Below are 18,585 nucleotides of genomic sequence, written 5' to 3' on the forward strand. Positions count from 1 at the left end.
TTTTAAAAGCTACCTAAAAGTACGGAGAAGAGAGAGTGTAATCTAAGGCAAAAAGACGGTAGCCCTCTTGCTGCCTGGACGTGGCACTATACCAACCGCTGATTCTTCGTCCTTTCCTTCTTTGCAACAAACTGTTGCAATCGAAGGGTACCCAGGGCTCTTAGCTCTTATAAAGAAGAAAAATTAGACGACCGTACATTCCTGCTCGTTCTCAAATTTTCCAATTACCACCTGAGAGAAACCATGAAGCAATTGGAGGGTACCCAGAGCTCGCTCCCGGACGATATTGCCCTTAAAATTGCTTCATTACTCGAGGTTCATTTTTCGACCCTTAATAATTTCATTCGTTGTTCTGTATTGAAATATAATCATTTGATTTTTGTCTTTCAAAAGGTAACGGATCTCTGTGCCTTGGGTAGTTGCTCTCGGTTCTGGAGGTCGTTGTGCGGTTCTGAGTGCATATGGGAGTCTCTGGTAAAGGAAAGATGGACTTCTCTGACTCTGTTCGACGAGTCTTCTTCGTCCACTGCCACCAAAGCTCCAATCTCCAAGGTTTATCTACCTTATTACTCTCTAAACCAGTCTTAGTCTAATTTGTGATTTATTGGTTCAGTTCTTTATGTCTGTTTGTTTTGTTGTATCCCAATTTGTCACATTAATAAGTTTTTTGAACAAATAATCATCTTTATTAATGAATCAGAGACTCTAAGGTCAAAATCAGGGTCGTGAAGACTCCTGAAAATAATGTGAGAGACATAAGGTGGAGTTTCTTCCATCCATATTGAATCCAAAACATTAAACACAGCTGCTTTTGCTAGAGCATGAGCGGCAGAATTTGCCTCCTTTTTCACATGAAGTATAGCAGAGGAACGAAGTTCAGTTCAGTTCTTACTTAACCCCGTCAGCGTAGTGCCCAATTCTGATCAGAGAAGGGAAGTCTGAATTAATCTCATTTACTACCTACAAATCATCTCCTTCTAGCATGATGTCAAGCAAACTTGAGTCTTTGCTAAGCATAACCGCATATAGAGCAGCCCAAGCCTCTGCAACAGATGGATCAGCATGGCTGCTAAGTGTTAAGCCACGAGCTACCAAGTCCCTTCCCTGCGAATTGCGCGCAATGATTCCGATACCAATGCGCCCTGTCCTTTTGTCAATAGCTGCATCCCAATTGGTTTTGTAAATACCTGATGGGGGGTCCTGCCACCGGACAGGAGAGGCGTTAACAGTCATGGTATCTTCTTCCAGTGCAGCTCGAGAATTGGCACACGCTTATGACTTATCATCTTCAATAGAAGCACATGCATCCTGTACTAACTGGGAGGGAGAAATGAAAGCACCTCCAAACACAAAAGAATTTCTTCGAAGCCAAATCTTGCGCGAAATGACTGCCCAAAGCTCAAAATCCTCAGAACCACATCTCTGTAATAGAGCTTCAAGAACAGGACTGAAATTGGTTCCCCCACCTCTGCTTTTTTGCAGACTTTTAGGTCCCGAACACCACACATCTGTGGCAGGGGGGCAAGTCCATAAAATATGCAACATTTACTCCACCTCAATTGTGCAAATAGGACAGAGTTGATCGCTCACGACTCGTCGATGAAAGTGATTTTCCTTTGTAGGAAGGAGATTATGGCAAGCTTTCCAAAGGAACATCTTCGTAGTATTAGGGACAGGAAGTCCCCAAATAGCCTTCCAAATGCCATCCTCTGCATTAGTATATGAACAACTGCTCCTTTGAGAAGCTTGGTGGTCCTTTTCCATGTAGTAGGCACTGTGAACTGAGAACTGGCCATTTTTAGTGCATCTCCAGACCAACTTGTCCTGTGGTTGGAGAGGGCTCAAAGGGATATTACAAATGAGTCGCGCTTCCTCTTCCATGAAGACGTCAAAAATCAGCCTGGTGTTCCACCGTTTAGTGTCTTGATCAATAAGTGTGCATACCTTTGCCTCCATTGGGAGACTTCTGTTAGGAGACTGGACAACAAAAGAGTTGGGGGTGGGCAGCCACTGATCCCCCCAAATTCTGATGTCACACCCATTGCCAATACGCCAGACCAAACCCTTTAAAACCACTGGCCTAGCACTCATCATACTTCTCCATGCATAAGAGGGATTTCTCCCAAGAGCAACCTCCAGAATAGAACCTGTAGGGAAATATTTGGCTTGAAAAATACATGCAGTGAGTGAGGTAGGATTCTGAAGTAACCTCCAGATTTGTTTCACTAAAAGGGCTTGATTGAAGATAGTCAGATCTTTGAACCCTAGCCCTCCCTTGACTCTTCGAGAACCCCATTTTCTCCCAACCCATTCAGTGAATATTTGAAGTGTTATCTTTGTGCCCCTACTAGAATTTCTGCATTAGGCCATTGATCTCTTTACACAATTTCTATGGAAGTTTGAAAACGCTCATACTGTAAGTGGGAATGGATTGGATGACCGCTTTGAAGAGAATTTCTTTTCCAGATTATGAAAGAAATTTGAGCTTCCAATTATTCAACCGACTCCATACCCCGTCTTTCATACACTGGAAAGCTTGAGATCGAGACTTCCCCACAAGAGCTGGTAACCCAAGGTACTTGTCATATTGTTGTGTGGCCTGTAAACCTGACAAGGAGATAATCTCTTGTCTCCTAGCTGCATCTGTATTTCGGCTGAAAAAGAGTGAGGTTTTTTGCAAATTCAGCTTTCGCCCCGAGGCTACTTCATATCGCTCTAGCATTCTTATAAGTCTCCTCCATTCCAATGAATTCGCCTTACAGAATAGGAGGCTGTCATTTGCAAAGAATAAATGGCTTACCTTAGGGCCATGCTTCGAAGTAGGGACCTTAGTAATACTCCCCCGCTGTTTCGCCTGTTGGAGAAGGGAGCTTAGAGCCCTAGCACAAATGAGAAAAAGTTCCTATAGAATCTTATGAATTACGCATGGCACATAGTGAAAGAGGATTTCCCTGACGAAGACCGTGACAAGGCTTGATATCCCCCACCATTTGATCATTGATAACAATAGCATAAGAAACATTCTAACACGTCATAATCAGATAAATCCACCGTTCAGAAAACCCATTTTTCGCATAGCAGCATCTAGAAATGCCCATTTGACTCTATCATAAGCTTTGCTCATGTCCAGTTTGATCCTCATAAAACCCACCTTACTCCACATATGAGTGTGCATAGAATGAAGGATCTCATAAGCAGCTAGAAAATTATTTGTAATAAGTGTACTAGGGATAAAAGCACTTTGTTGGGGAGAAATGATGTGAGGAAGACATTCCTTCAGCCTGTTTGCTGACACCTTTGCTACAATCTTATACAGAATGTTGCATAGACTAATAGGGCGAAAATCTGAGACATTGGCTAGGGTTTTGACCTTAGGAATAAAGGCAACATTTGTTGAATTTATTTGAGCATCCAGCTGCCCTGAATTGAGAAAAAATAGGATTGCACCACATACCTCATCCTGGATGACATCCCAGTTTTGCTGGTAAAAATCTGTTGTAAAGCCATCAGGTCCAGGAGCTTTGAGGGGAGCCATCTGATGGAGTGCTTTGGTAATCTCTGCCACAAGTCGTTGATTCATCACAGGTGTTACCGAGCTCTGTATAGCTTGAGTACATAACTCAATATTTTGGGGCCTAGAAGAAGTGAACAAATCTTGGAAATATGGAATAAAAGCTTGCTCAATATCCACCTGAGAAGAACATGAGTGTCCTTGTCCATCCATAATCTGAGTTATCAGGTTATGTTGATTTCTTTGATTTGCACATGCATGGAAAAGCTTTGTATTCCTATCACCATGTTTTAACCAATTCTCCTTTGCTCTCTGTCGCCACTTCAAATCTTCTTCTTCCAGTAGAGTATGCAACCCATCCTTAAGCTGGTGTTCAGCTTCTATGTTTTTCCTGGAGGAGTCAATTGGCAATTGAGCTAAGTCATGAGCCTTCTGGCATATCTTCTTCTCTGTGTTATGCTCAGTTTTGCGCACCCATTGCTGTAAAGAGTGCTGGCATCCTTTCAGTTTTCTTTGGATGTTCTTCCATTTAATAAGTTTGTTAGTCTTCCTCTATAGTTTTGAGCCTTTTTAGGTTCAAGTTTGTTGGAGCATGTACCTTAAATGGAATGTAGTTAAGTTCCACACGGGATGGTAATTATACAAGTGAGTGGGTAATATAATATTATTGGGAAAATACATTATGCCATGAACTTACACCTCCTTTGCAATTAGGCCAAACTACCATTTGTGATACATGATGTCCTTAAACTACTATTTCGTTGCAAAAGGTTCTTCCTGTTAGTTGTTGACGTTAAAATGGATAGAAAATAGCGCCTGTGCCATATGCGTGTATATTTTAGACTTTACATGCCCATATTTCCCTAAATTATCATTTGCAAAAACATCCTCAAACTACCATTAGGGAGATGGACACCTCAAGGTATTCTAATTACAAATATAACACGTTGGGATATCACTTATGTCAAAAACTTGCTATGGATTTGGACCAAATTGTGTTATTAATAATCACTCACACTTTTGATTACTATTTGATGGAATATAATCCTCTCCATTTCAAATGAAATGGGGATCCTATACCCTATTTGATGCTCACACATGCATATTCCAACAAAAATTTATGGGGGTAAGCTTTTGAGTTAAATACTGTACTCGTATCTACATCAGATGTGTTTGATAATACACACACACACACAAACATATCAACCAACCACTGTTTGACTGCTATTCTTTGTAAGATTTAAACACTCATCCTCACGGCGGAATATTCATGTCTAAAAATTTAGCGATTGTGGCTTGATACTATTCTATTTGAGACTTAAACATTCAATTTCACTAGTGTATATATCTATACAAAAGGAAATCATTTGTGTCGAAATTATTTATTGATCTCTCTATTTATTAACTTTTTACTGATCGTGGTTCCTTTATGAATGAGACATCATTACATCTATCCATGTTTATGTGGAAAAAAAATTAAAAATTAAAAAGTTAGCCTTCTGATTAGTGCCCTTTTTTAAATGATAATCAAGGATCACGATCTTTCTCTCTGCCCCATGTTGGTTTTTGTGTAATTTAGAGCAATGTTGTGGTCATGTATTAAAATTAAGACTGCTGTAGGGATGGAGGGGGTTTTACATAAAGAGGCACAAAGAGATGGCAGTAAGGGTTCCTGCAGTAACCAAGTTTGTGGAAAAATGCTTTCCGACTAAATCACTTGAGGTCGGAGACTATCTGAAAGCAATTGAAGAATTGTCTACCATGCAGGTTGGGTTCAAGGATGTCCAAATGTTCCTTTTCAAACCGAAGCATAATGTGCTGCTTAACTTGGTTGGCTTGCATTACTGCTTAAGTTGGCTTGAAGTGCCGGTATTTACTTCTTGGCCCTCCATTCCTCTGGATTGTTTAATTTCTATGTATTAGAAGTATTTTTGTTTTCCGTTATGTGAACATCCGGTAATCTAAAGAATAGAAAGAGTATTCAACTTTATTTATATAGCTTCTAAAAATATGGGAAGAATGCTCCAGAGGTCCCTGATGTATGACTTTTTATCAAATCACAACCTAAGGTTTAAATTTTATCGATTTACTCCCTAAGGTTCCAATTGTTATCAAATAGATCCTTCCATCCACTTTTTTGTTAAATTTCTAACAGTATTGCCACGTTATACCTAATCAGAAGGCGACACATGTTCCATTTAATAAAAAAAATATAAAAAATGAAAAAGAGAAAATTAAAGTTATAAATATAAATATAAAAAAGAAACAGAAAAAAAAAACCGGAGGTGTGGTGACTTGAGCGGCCACCCCAATTTTTTTTTTTTTTTTTTTCCTTATATATATATATATATATATATATATATATATATATATATATATATATATATATATATATATATATATATATATATATATGTGGTTTTTATTTTTTATTTTTATTTTTTTTATTAATGGAGACACATTTTGCCTTCTGATTGGATATGATGTGGCAATACCGTTAGAAATTTAATGGAAGGATCTATTTGATAATAATTAGAATCTTAGGGAGTAAACCGATAAAGTTTAAAGCTTTGGATGATATGATAAAAAGTCATACGAGCATTTTCCCCTAAAAAATTTGGATTCAGAATCTACTCAGCAAGCCATGGCTGACCAATGATATGTCTTGTAGGAACTAGAGTGAGAAGTAGAGACTTGTCATATAACCTATGAGAACTTGCGTATTTCTTGCTCTATTTAGTTGGGTGTCCCATAATGAGAAGGTGGGATAAAATATTGGGTATATAACTTGTATGTGAGCATTTCTTCACATTTCGTGGGAAGCCCTACTGACCTTTTGCTTAGCAACACTTCAATTACTATCTAGGCCGTTAGGTTTCATGTTTAATACCGTTGGTTGGTTTCAATAGAAGTTTTTCTTTTAACTAATTTCAATTTTCGAGTAGGCTGATGGAGGCGAGGCTTGGCCAGGCTTGTAACGAGTTTTAAGTTACCAAACCCATAAAAACCAAAGCTTGGGGATGGATTGTTGAACATAAGACTAAGCTTAACTCCATCTGGAGCTTTGGATATAGATTGTAATTATATGGGACGTTACAGCAGATAATTTGTTCTAGTTATGGGCTCAATTCCCTCTTTTATTAATTTATCGCTATAAACCAATGACCCAAAAGAAGCCAAGCTGGGTCAGTCACTTATCATGCTTGGGGCACAAGCTTGTTAATATGCATGTTAAAGCTAAATCCTGTATTTCTACAGTTATCTGTGCTTCAATCCCCGAGTAGTTGTCTTGTTATGTGATTCACTATTGCTAGCTTTGGCTTTAGATGAGCCGGATCCTGATTTGGGTTTTGCAAGTTTTGGGAATTATAGAATATATGATGTGGTATGTTAAAATCATAATTGGCAGGGCGGCAATATCATTGAAGCACTTCGAAGTAGCAAGATTTCAGAGCGCCGAGTGTGCGTCAAATGGTGGAAGCTTGGCCGATGGTTTTATGGCTTTCGCATGGGGGACGAGTCTCATTCTCGTTGGGTCTCTCTGGCAGATCTTGCATTGGCCAAAGAACGGGAAGTTTTTGCAGTGCTTCAGCGAGGAGCCATTCATGAGGTTCTTCGTGTTCAGATCTCTGTAGCTGATCCCACAAGCACTCCTTGGTCATGCCAAAGCGCACAAACACAGGATTAGGCAAATGCCCAAAATGATTTATTGTATATAACATTTGTTTCCTGTTATCCTTGTGATAATGATATTTCCGTAATTTGTTGTATATGTATATTTATTGTGTACATTTATCATAGCCATAAATCTGTATACTATGTACCCTATGTATAATTTGTTCTCTGGGTATATCTGATATGTATTACTTGTACATCAAGGGGCAAGGCCTCTGCTCTAATGTTAGATAATCTCCTTCATTTGATGAACTTATTTTAATTTGTTCTTCTTGTTTCACCAGCAGACCTTAACTTGAAGGCAGCAGCTAGATTTGCTGATTTTTGGTCTCTCGGACGTTTATTCTGATAACAATTCTGGAAAATTAACTAGAAAAAAGTTGTAGCAATCTATTGTTTTGATCATTTCATTATATTCTGCCCTATCCCGAGATTAAGTTGCTTTGCAAATTAAAGAAAGAAAGGGGTGATCAGTGAAAATATTAGATACCTTAGGGAGTAAACTGATATATTCCAATTCTCAGCGATTACACGTCATCTCATCACTCTCGTAGTCTCATATCCACCTATCATTTGGATTTTACTCTGATAGAGTACCACACAACAACCATGGACGACAACTCTCCCAAAATTTCTACCTCACAACTTGATTTTCTCTTCCTGTAACATATCCCCACAAAAGTACAGGCCTTTGGCTCTCTGCTCAGCGTCCCTGAACTCGAAAAATGTCCCTTTGTTTCTCCTCCAATTCATTGGCCACTCTTCATTCTCTGCCGAATAATCAAAGCTTCTCAGCACGTTTCTCTTCTCAGTTCATCAACCAAATCCAGGTAAGCTCTATCCCTAATGCTCTGACATCTTCATCTCTAAAATTAAAATTATCCCAACCCTTTAAATATAGCATTCAAAGACTCAACCCCATTACATGTTCAGCAGTCCCTGCTGTTGAAACCGCCCCATCTTCCTTCAGAAACAAAAACCCAAAAGATATTAACGTCCTGGTAGTGGGGTCAACTGGGTATATTGGAAAATTCGTGGTTAAAGAGTTGGTTAGTAGAGGGTTCAATGTTATAGCCATTGCTAGAGAAAAGAGTGGGATTAAGGGTAGAAATAGCAAGGAAGAGAGTTCGAATCAGTTGAAGGGAGCCAATGTGTGCTTTTCAGACGTGACCCATTTGGATTCTTTGGAGAAATCCTTGGACAGTTTCGGGGTTTCTGTTGATGTTGTAGTCTCATGCCTTGCTAGCCGCTCTGGTGGTGTAAAGGATTCATGGAAGATTGATTATGAGGCAACAAGGAATAGTCTTGTTGCCGGCAGGAATCGTGGTGCTTCTCATTTTGTGTTGCTTTCTGCAATATGTGTGCAGAAGCCCCTTCTTGAATTTCAGCGCGCCAAGCTTAAACTCGAGGCTGAATTGATGAAAGAAGCTGAAGAGGATAATCGGTTCACTTACAGTATTGTGAGGCCAACTGCATTCTTTAAAAGCTTGGGGGGTCAGGTTGAGTTGGTGAAAGATGGGAAGCCATATGTAATGTTTGGTGATGGGAAATTGTGCGCTTGTAAACCGATTAGCGAGCCAGATTTGGCATCCTTTATTGCGGATTGTGTGTTGAGTGAGGATAAGATTAACCAGGTTTTGCCGATTGGCGGACCGGGGAAGGCGTTGACACCTTTGGAACAAGGGGAGATCTTGTTTAGACTCTTGGGGAGGGAACCCAATTTCTTGAAAGTCCCAATTGGGATAATGGATTTTGCTATTGGGGTTCTTGATTTCCTGGTTAAGATTTTTCCTTCCATTGAAGATGCTGCTGAGTTTGGGAAAATCGGAAGGTATTATGCAGCCGAGAGCATGTTGGCTTTGGATCCTGAAACTGGAGAATACAGTGCAGAGAAAACGCCTAGCTATGGAAAGGACACATTGGAGGAATTCTTTGAGAGGGTACTGAGGGAGGGGATGGCAGGTCAGGAATTAGGCGAGCAATCAATTTTATGAAGTTGGTGAAAAAATCATTTAGAGTTTGTAAATTCAAAAGCTCGATTGGATCAACCAGTTTTGTAATGCGGTCTACTTCAAGGAATTTGGTTTCTTCATTGGGACACTGACTGTATCTTATGAGTTTCAGGCAAGTGCTTTCCCAAATATTAATCTTTGCGCTCTTATTATCTGCTGTGAAATGCTATATTTAATATATTATTGTCCATGTTGATACATACATGCCTGTATTGTTATCACTGTACTGATTTTTCATGTCTGGAAACTGAGTTTATTTCTTTGTGCTGCCTGCAAATCATAACTAAATCTTAAAAGCATCATTCCTAGTTCTTAGGCTATGAAAGGCAGCAAGCCAATGAGGAGGGAGGGCTGCTAGTTTAAACGAGGTTGATGCTCCAAGGAAGCAAAAAAAATTTCTGGATTTGTTGCATCCATAGTCAAAGCCATGGATATGGCCTTTGTAATATTGTGGACATAAGAGTGCCAGTTTGGTAGAGCAAAAATCAGTGAAGCTAAAGCCGATTGCGTGGCCCATTTTGCATTAGCGTTAAGCAAGTCACCGTCCCACACTGGGAAGGTGACACAAGAGCGATGCAGAGGCAAGCTATAAAAGGGGAAGCAAGCGTCTCAACAAAGCATACCTTTCTCGGCCTTTTGGCTAAGATCAAGTGTAGTATCTGTTCTTATCAGTTTAATATCTGATACGTGATCCATCGGATCACATGATATTAAATTAATCTTTTTAGGGGGAGAGTCCATCACTGTAGCTTGCTACTGGGTCTCTTGCGCGTCGCCCATGCGTTGCACTATAGCTCGGGCCTGGCACACCCCACCCAAACTTAAGTCTTAAATTTTCAATTGAATCTGGCAATTTAGTTGTTTAAATTTTAGTTACTTAAGCGTTGGCTGGGCTTGTTTGGTACTATTTTAGAAGGCCATTTAATTTGGCAGGATAAATATATGGAGTATAGTTTATCAAGGCTCTAGGCGCTATTACAGATTTTGCCTAATAGGGCACTTATATCTTGTTTGGAGCTGTGTTATACACTATGAGAATTGTGAAGGTTTCTGATGCGGGCCAGTTTTATAAGTTATATTAATATGAAACACTTGACTAGTTTTATCAGTTTATCAATATGAAACACTCAATATGAGTGATTTTATATTCATTTTGGCCTGACTCCTTGATAGAATCTTAGTTTGAGAAGAGTTGTGATTATATTGTTGTATGCTATTGCGAACCCACTACGTCACCCTGCATTAGTTGGTATCAGAGCCCAGCAACTTTCTTCCTATGGCGCGAAGAAAGCACAATGGAAGAAATAGATATGCAAATTTTGGTGTTGTGCTTGAGCGCAAAGAAACAACACGTGATGAACGACCGGCGATTCGTTCGCAGCACGTGGAGGAGCAATTTGTTGCGCGATCTAGGTGACTGATGGAGCAAATTAGAGCCTTATCTGACCAACTTGACGCCATGGATGTTGCTAACGGTCGTTGCCGTCAACCAACTCCACGTTTTGTGGATGAGGATGATGTGGTTACCTTTAGTGAGGCATGATCTCAATGGAGGGAAGTACGGTTTGACATGCGGAGTTCGCGGTGGGTCACCTTGACCGTTATTCGCGAGCCTCAAATTCATCTACCAAATCCATCTTATGTGGAGGAGGAAGATGAATTTGTTGATGAAGAGTTCTAAGAAGACAAGTTCGTTGATAAGGAGTTCAAACATGAAGATGTTTATGATGATTTTGAATATGAAGATGTTGAAGATCCTTCATAAGGCTTCGTGGATTGGGATTCTCTACCAATCTATGATATCGATATCAATGATGAAGATCTTGTGGGAGATTCTTTATCATGTGATCAAGAGAAAGAATCTGTAATAGATTGGGTCTCTCTACTAATCTATGACATTTATACTGAGAAAGAGGAATCGTTGGAAAAGGTAAATCTCTCACATAATATTGAAAATTCTGTTGATGAGAGTTCTATATATCATGTGTTTGATAAAAGCCTTACAAGTAAAGTCTTTGATTTGGATGTTAATGAAGTTGATTTCATTGGGGTAGAAAATATTTTATCAAATTCTCTCGATGTTAATGCTTTTAATGATTTTTATACGGAGAAAATTTTTATGTTTATAAGTGAAGAGATCGTTGATCCCTTTTGGAAGATATTAGTGGCGCGCATGAATAGGAGAAGATGTAATCGTGTGAAGCTAAAGTTGTTTGAATCTTGTGCGAAAAGTTTTCAAGTTGATCATCGTAGTCTTGTGGTGATTAGTGAAGTATTATTTCTTGTGGGATGTTACATTGTTTTGCTTTTGAAGAGAAATAGATGTAATGGATTGATTGGGCATCCGAAGAATCGGGGCAAGAATCATCTAAATTCGAGGATGAATTCTCTCAAATCCGGTGAGAATGATGCGGGCTAGTTTTATCAGTTTTTGGTTAGATCCGTTTTACTTAAAAAATTATATCTTCTGATTCTGACATCGGATCGAGACAAACTTGGTGATGTTGGAAAGCTTATTCTGAGTCTACAATTTTGTATTTCATGAAAATTTTGTAATTCCAACGTTTACTAGGAAAAAAATGTCGTTTTGTATTATTTGTATTGCAAAGTGTTTTTTTTTTAATTATTAATAATTTTTAGGGTTTCGAATTTAGGCTCTACATAAGCGTATCAAGATGGCTTTAACCTTCAGTTTATGTAATTTTACCAGTTTATCAATATGAAACACTCAATACGTGATTTTCTATTATTTTTGCCTTGATTCCTTGATAGAATCTTGGCTTGAGAAGAGTTGTGATTCTATTGTTGTGTGCTATTGCAAATCCACCACGCCACATTGCAACAATTTCATAACTACTTGTAGGGCCAATCAATCTGTACTTGATATCACCTTGAGATATTCCACCCCACATATTGATCGTTATTTGAAAAGAGCTCCAAGTCTCGGTATATTGTATAGGCGAAATGGGCGGGTTGATGCAGATTATATTGTGCAGATTCTCCTTCAAATAGAAAGCTATGCAAAGCAAAAATGAGTCATCTAAAACATCTCCACTTCTTGAGACCCGCCCCTCGATCTCTTCCAACCGGTACTATATATGTTATCCATGCAAAAGGCTCTAACAGAGGGTATGGTGACTGTAATCTCCTTTCTTAAGCTCCAAGCAACCATTACTTCTTCCCCTTCTTGCATGATTCCTCCTTCCTCAGCACCACAACCCAGAAGAGCATAGAGAAAAGATCGAACGAGTGAATTTTTCAAACTCAGAAAAGGAGACATGGGTTAGTTATATGTACGTGAATGAGAGACATAAGCACAAGCTGAATATGTTAACTTATTTAAAACTTAGACATGAATAAATCAAAATTTGGTATATATCATTGATTTATATGGGATCAAGTATTGGCATGCATAATTAACTTTAATTCTTCAATTTGAGGATTGAGCAATGAAACCTCAGTAAATTGTTAGTAATTAATAAATGGGATTAAAAAGTTCTCTGCTACCTTTTGCTGTGTTTATATATTTTATATTATTTCTTTTGTGCAGTTTAAGCCACTTAAAACACGTTAACGAAGACAAATAAATGATTATTCTCTTGATAAAATATTCGCATATTTCCCAGTTCTTAGGCTACGAAAGGCAGCAAGCCAATGAGGGCAACTGGTAAACGTGGTTGATGCTCCAAGGAAGCAAATAATTAATGGATCCATTCTTTGTCAAAGCCATGGATACGTGTTTGTCCGCCCTGAATATGGCCTTTAATTGCTTTGGACATAATTAAGTTTGCCAGTTTGGCAGAGCATGTTTACAGCCGATTGCGTGGCCCATTTTGCACTACAGCCACGCGCGCATGGGATAATGATACTAGGATTTAGGATGTTGAGCCTTGCGTGCAAATTGTTTTGTTTGTTTCTTTTCTTTAGCTTTCATGTCCCACACCGGATAGGTGACACAAGAGCGACGCAGAGGCAAACTATATCAGATACGTGTTCCCTCGGGCTACGGCATTATAATAAGACCACCAATTTAATTTGCAGTGCAAAGGGATTATCGGTTTAACACTTCCTACTTTTATACAAGGATTATAGTTTTTTATTTTTTATTTTATATTTTTTTTGAAAGGTAGTCTTGACCATTTGATAGATCAGACTGTCAGTTGGCATGCAAATAAATAAATAAATAAACACAAAAAATATAATATAATGTTGGTTGGTACTTTTATTTTTGATATTTTTATTCATATAATTTCACAGCTTCATCCCAAAGAAAAAAGGAGGAGGAAGCGCCAGCCGAGGAATCATTGGCAGGGTTGTCTCTTGTTGGCTTTTCAATTTTAATATTTCCAAAGACAACTTTTTTTTAATGAATTGCAGATCTTTTGCACAATCCATATATATATATATATATATATATGGAGGAAGATGATCGAGGCAGAGTGGCAGGCAGTGGAATCAAATCAAAGCTGGCGTTCAATGTGAAAAAGATGGACTTTGTAGTAGGCCCCAATCACTAATCCAATCCCTACACTCCATGATTTCTTATCGGTCACCGGCCCCGCCTCAAAATATGACGCAACCCATTTTTTTGTTCTTACCCGATCGACCTCCATTATTGGAGGAGGTTTTTGGTGTCGGACCTTGAGATTGTTACGTGTACGGGTAAGTGTGTCACAGTGCCATATAATGCTTAAATTAGACGCAGTTCAGTAATGTAAAATGCAGTGTTTTAGTACGGTAATACTTGTAAGTGCTCGATCGTCTTCTTCCTCGAGCAGTTGTGCTCTGATCCCTAATGCTCTGAATTTGGAACAGTGATGAATCAACAAACCAAAGACATCACGAACTCACGAAATAAATGCCACTCCTCTTAGAAAATTATATATCAAAGCCATGATCTGAGTTTAAACCTTAATTTTATAATTTATTTCTCATTTCACATAAATATTTGAAGGGAAAAGTTTTTATACCTCCATTAAATCACCGCTCGATTGTCAATGTTCTTTCAAATTACAAAAAATTGTCAATGTCCGTTGTAATGACAAAAATACCCTTTAATAAAAAATAAAAAATTCTAAAAAAATGTTTTAAAAAAACAATCAACAGAAAACACACGCATCCTGAGTGGTGGTCGAATTACCTTGATTCGCAAGTGGTCGATCCACCCCAACCTCTTTTGGTGGCTCGACCACCCCCCATGAGTTTTCTGAGTGGCCGATCCACCCCCAAACACTTGGAATGGCTAGGAGTACTGGTTCACGACTACCTTTATTTTTTTTTATTTTTTATTTTTAATAATTTTAGTTTTTAGTGTTCAAATTTATATGGGTATTTTTGTTTTATTGAAAAAAATTTATGGTCATTTTGTTAGCGTTGGCGGGATATTGACAATTTTTAGTAGTTTTGAGGAGGCATCGACGCAATTAATAATTTGGAAAAATATAAACAATTTGGTGATAGTTTGAGAGGTACGTAAACTTTTTACATATTTGAAATATTAAATTCACATTTTTCTATCACCTAACCTTAATTTCTAGGAGGGAAAAAAAAATAGAGATTTAACGAGCCGAAGGCATAAGAACAACAAAGAGGCTGCACAAATACAATAATATCGATCATCACATAATTCTGTTTCAAATTCAATAACATGTTACATTTCACATATATAGACGATGAATTAAAAACTACAGACAAGATAAATTAATCAAAGGCATGAAGATAATGATTGAGTTGATCAGATCACACAGATATATATCCACAAACAGCAAACGTTGAGATCGATCCATCGATTTTATACAACACAATTTCTGGATCGGAGGGTACGTTGTGGGGATGGATGGTAGTCATGATGGATCATCTACTTGGGGATCCGACGGTGAAGAGTGAAAATGGAGAGCCAGATAAGAAGGACAAGCAGGACGGAAGCGAACAAGGAGACTGCAAGGGATCCTGCCAGATGTCTGCAAAATTTATCGAAACTGTTGCACACCTTAGGCCACCCTGCGTGGTGGTTGCCTTTTAACCCCACATATGCAATGCTGCCGGCGGAGCCTGTGGCTGAAGCTACCAGCCCCAATATCAACTGCATATATATATATATATATATATATATATATATATATATATGCATCACAAACATTAATTAATTGATTTGCTCACAATTTGGTCGTTTTGATTATAAGAAATATATGTGCAAATAATGAAAAAGAAAGCTTAATTAATTATTTACCACATCCCAAATTGCAAAATGGAGCAAGAACTTTGTTGAGGAGATTGGTTTGAACAAGACCGAGATTGATGCTAATATTGTGATGATGCTATAGAGGCCAGCTATGGAAAGCGCCACCACAAAGTATCTGCACAGTCATGTATCGATCTGTTATCTTTCTTTGCAAAAAGAATAAATAATCTATTTTCATATTTCTATTTTTAAAAATTATTATTAAATCTGTAGGTCCATGTAAGTTCCTCATATAGGCCTTACAAATCTAATGCTGATTTCAAGAGTCAAGAAAAAGATGTATATAGCACAAAAAATTAAGGGTGCATTAATTTGGCTTGCGATATCCTAAATTAAAAGTATGATTTTTATTTTTTATTCAAGTTTTCAAATTACAAAATAAAATATAAAATTTTAAAGTTTAAACTACAATTTTAAATATCAATTTTTTTAAATTATATTTTTCAAATCATACGAATAAACAGAACAACAATAAGACACTATTGGATAAGCTTAAAACAAGTCTTTGTCTGAACAGGAAATGGAGAGGATCCTCTCAATTTACTTATAAAGGAAGGGCATAGTTGTCTTTTCACATTTTATAAAAATGTGAAAAGACAACTATACCCCTACTTTATAACTAAATGGAAAGAAATAGAGACGATCCAAATTAATGGCGAACCGGATTTCTCAAATGTCTGTTTTCATCTTTTGAACCTTTCTACACGTATTACAAGTCTTTATTAATTAATACCACCGTAGACCGTAGTACCCTTCTAAGTTCTATGCCACATGATTCATCTTAACAAATCTTGTGCTATATATATATATATATATATATGAATAATGATTCGATGCCACCTAACTATACAACTTTTCACCACCTTACCACATTGGTAAGGTGGTCTCCTACTACTTTTTGAGTTTTTTTATTTTTTAAAAATAAATTAAGGTGAGGGACCACCTTGCCACATAGACAAGGTGGTTGAAAGTTGTATATTTAGATAGTATGCCCCCTATACTATAATCTTTCTTTCTTTCTTGTTTTTCTTTTTTTTCTTTCTTTCTTCTTCTTCTTCTTCTTCTTCTTCTTCTTCTTTTTTTTTCTTTTTTTTTTTTTTTTTTTTTTTTTTTTTTCAATATGGTACTTTAAATAACGGATATAATTAAATCTCTTCCAAGCATAAATTAATAGCTGCAACTCCTAGCTTGCTCTTTCAGTGCTCTAAGTCGCCAACCTATATATCGTTCTGATTTAATCCACTGAGGCGCCGGTGGCCGGCCGGATAATCAAAGACCACTGGCTAAGTGCCAAATCTCAGACATAAAATTATGCAGTAAACGTTAGTAGTTACTTACGCCCCCAAAGAAAAAAAATAAAAAATAAAAAACTGCATGCATGCATGGATATATATATATATATATATATATATATATATATATATATATATATATATATATATATATATATATATATATATATATATAGACGTAATTAATTAGGATTTAGAGGCAAAAGGTTGAGTAATATGAGTGGCGTGTAACTTACATGAAAGCTGGGGAATGATTAAACTTGGACTTACGACTTCCTAACACGGGAATTAGCTTCGTTTGGTTGCTAGTGACTAGCACGAGGACAGCAGTCAGCGCCGATGCAAACAATAAGACCCTGAGGGCCAAATCGACGGCAAAATAGTGCTCGCCGGTGGGTGGGGGTGGTGGCCGGACTTCCTTGCCGTATTCTGTGTCAGGCTTATCAGTGGAAGCCATGGGACGCCGCTAATGATATTACAGGCAGGTTGGTATAGCTAGTCTTGGTGTTGGATAAGAGAAAGATGAACGACAATAAACGTACGTGTGTGTATACATCTACCTATAATCTCTCTATATATATAGAAAGATGTTTGGGGCAAACCAACAAGTTTAGAAATAAAATCAGGTTGGAGTTCCCTGCACGACAAGTGAACATGGATTTGAGCTGTTATAGCGACAGCTATTTTTCCACATCAGTTTTTATGAGTGTGAAGAAAATGTCTAGTATTTTTTTGAATAAAAGGTTGGGTGCCAAGAAAGCTTTTATTTTATATTAGATTCTCATCTCTTTTAGACGTGATTAGAAGATTTTGTAAGATTTTGCAAGAAAATAAAAAAGAAATTAAAAAGCTGTTGGGAGATTTTATTTTTGCCACTTGGATCGATATTCCCAAAACATTGGGAATTCATCGATCCCATACTCCTTCCCAAGTTTTAACCATACAATTAATAAATAAAGGAATTAAGGGGCTCCCTGCCTCTAATTAGGGAGCCTAGCTTCCATCAACTAATACAATTAGGGCCGATCAAATACCCGCATCCCCCGCCCTAACCCGCATCCCCGCCCCAACCCGCCCCTAAAATCTCGGGTTTTAGGTAATTTTTTGCGGGTGCGGGTCAAAAATTGATATACCTGTGCGGGGCAGGGCGGGTTGCGGGTTGGGGTTTAAAAAAACCCTGGGGACCCGCCCCGCCCCGTACAATACCCGCCCCGCACAGTTAAAAAAAAAAAAAACCCTACTAAGTACTAACCCTAGCAGAGCCGCGCCCCCCCCCCCCCCCCTTCCCATTTTTTCTTTTCTTTTCTTCCTAATCCCTAGCGCCGCACCCTTCCCCTCTTCTTCTTCTTCTTCACGATTTCCGTCATGCTGCGTCTGCTCCAATGGAAATATGGAAGTCGATAGGCCTTGCCGAGTCACCGGTTCTGTGGGAACGTCAGGGTTGGCGAGACCGGGAACGGTGGGAAGATAGTCGACTTTCGCTTCAAAAGGCATCGTCGAGTCGCCGATCCTGAGGTCAGTGACCTCTCATCCCTTTTTCGTGATTTGTTTGAGTCTGGTTGTTGTGATTTGTTTGTGATTTTCCTGTTTGAATCTGATTTTGTTTGAATTCGGTATTGTTTGAATCTGATTTTCTTGTTTGGTTCCTGAGAAAATCTAGCTTTGGTTTGGTTTATCATTTTTCTAGATCTAGGTATTAAACCCGCATATCCCCGCATAACCTGCACCCCCCGCCCCGCATCACCCCCACCCCGCATCACCCCGCACCGCACGGGTTCTCCCCATTTTGTGCGGTTTGCAGGTTGCGAAAATGGTGCAGGGCGGTGCCAAAAAATAGGCATCCCCGCCCATGCT

At 38.4% G+C, this 18,585-nt stretch overlaps 3 protein-coding genes and 1 non-coding gene across 4 annotated transcripts; 3 read left to right on the plus strand and 1 right to left on the minus strand.

The window, feature by feature from the left end:
- Positions 1–158: 158 nt before the first annotated feature.
- Positions 159–7,385, plus strand: LOC133879993 (uncharacterized). The gene is made up of 4 exons (XM_062318840.1): positions 159–315; positions 394–552; positions 5,132–5,380; positions 6,921–7,385. The coding sequence occupies exons 1-4, from the start codon at positions 244–246 to the stop codon at positions 7,197–7,199; spliced, it is 759 nt and encodes a 252-aa protein (XP_062174824.1). The 5' UTR covers positions 159–243; the 3' UTR covers positions 7,200–7,385.
- Positions 7,386–7,748: 363 nt separating this feature from the next.
- On the plus strand, positions 7,749–10,018 carry LOC133880003 (divinyl chlorophyllide a 8-vinyl-reductase, chloroplastic). The gene has a single exon (XM_062318850.1). The coding sequence runs from the start codon at positions 7,912–7,914 to the stop codon at positions 9,178–9,180; it is 1,269 nt and encodes a 422-aa protein (XP_062174834.1). The 5' UTR covers positions 7,749–7,911; the 3' UTR covers positions 9,181–10,018.
- Positions 9,818–10,013, plus strand: LOC133858962 (U2 spliceosomal RNA). Its single transcript, XR_009898635.1, has one exon. It is a non-coding gene; the product is annotated as a U2 spliceosomal RNA (small nuclear RNA).
- Positions 10,019–14,789: 4,771 nt separating the features above from the next.
- LOC133880009 (CASP-like protein 1D1) lies at positions 14,790–17,296 on the minus strand. The gene is made up of 3 exons (XM_062318864.1): positions 16,968–17,296; positions 15,428–15,554; positions 14,790–15,280 (listed from the first exon to the last, which is right to left on the minus strand). Exons 1-3 carry the CDS (start codon positions 17,186–17,188, stop codon positions 15,056–15,058), a joined length of 573 nt encoding a protein of 190 aa, XP_062174848.1. The 5' UTR covers positions 17,189–17,296; the 3' UTR covers positions 14,790–15,055.
- Positions 17,297–18,585: the final 1,289 nt, after the last annotated feature.

This window comes from Alnus glutinosa, chromosome 1 (genome assembly GCF_958979055.1).
Source record: "Alnus glutinosa chromosome 1, dhAlnGlut1.1, whole genome shotgun sequence".
In the NCBI taxonomy this organism is placed as follows: Eukaryota; Viridiplantae; Streptophyta; class Magnoliopsida; order Fagales; family Betulaceae; genus Alnus; species Alnus glutinosa.

Excerpts from the sequence above, each read along its gene's own strand:
- LOC133880009 (XM_062318864.1), bottom strand. The coding sequence starts at position 17,188 with ATGGCTTCCACTGATAAGCCTGACACAGAATACGGCAAGGAAGTCCGG. Across the intron at positions 15,555-16,967 it reads AATCATTCCCCAGCTTTCAT|ATACTTTGTGGTGGCGCTTT; the intron begins GTAAGTTACACG and ends ATGACTGTGCAG. Across the intron at positions 15,281-15,427 it reads ATTTTGCAATTTGGGATGTG|TTGATATTGGGGCTGGTAGC; the intron begins GTAAATAATTAA and ends ATATATATGCAG.
- LOC133880003 (XM_062318850.1), top strand. The coding sequence starts at position 7,912 with ATGTCCCTTTGTTTCTCCTCCAATTCATTGGCCACTCTTCATTCTCTG.
- LOC133879993 (XM_062318840.1), top strand. The coding sequence starts at position 244 with ATGAAGCAATTGGAGGGTACCCAGAGCTCGCTCCCGGACGATATTGCC. Across the intron at positions 316-393 it reads AAATTGCTTCATTACTCGAG|GTAACGGATCTCTGTGCCTT; the intron begins GTTCATTTTTCG and ends GTCTTTCAAAAG. Across the intron at positions 553-5,131 it reads CCAAAGCTCCAATCTCCAAG|GGATGGAGGGGGTTTTACAT; the intron begins GTTTATCTACCT and ends AGACTGCTGTAG.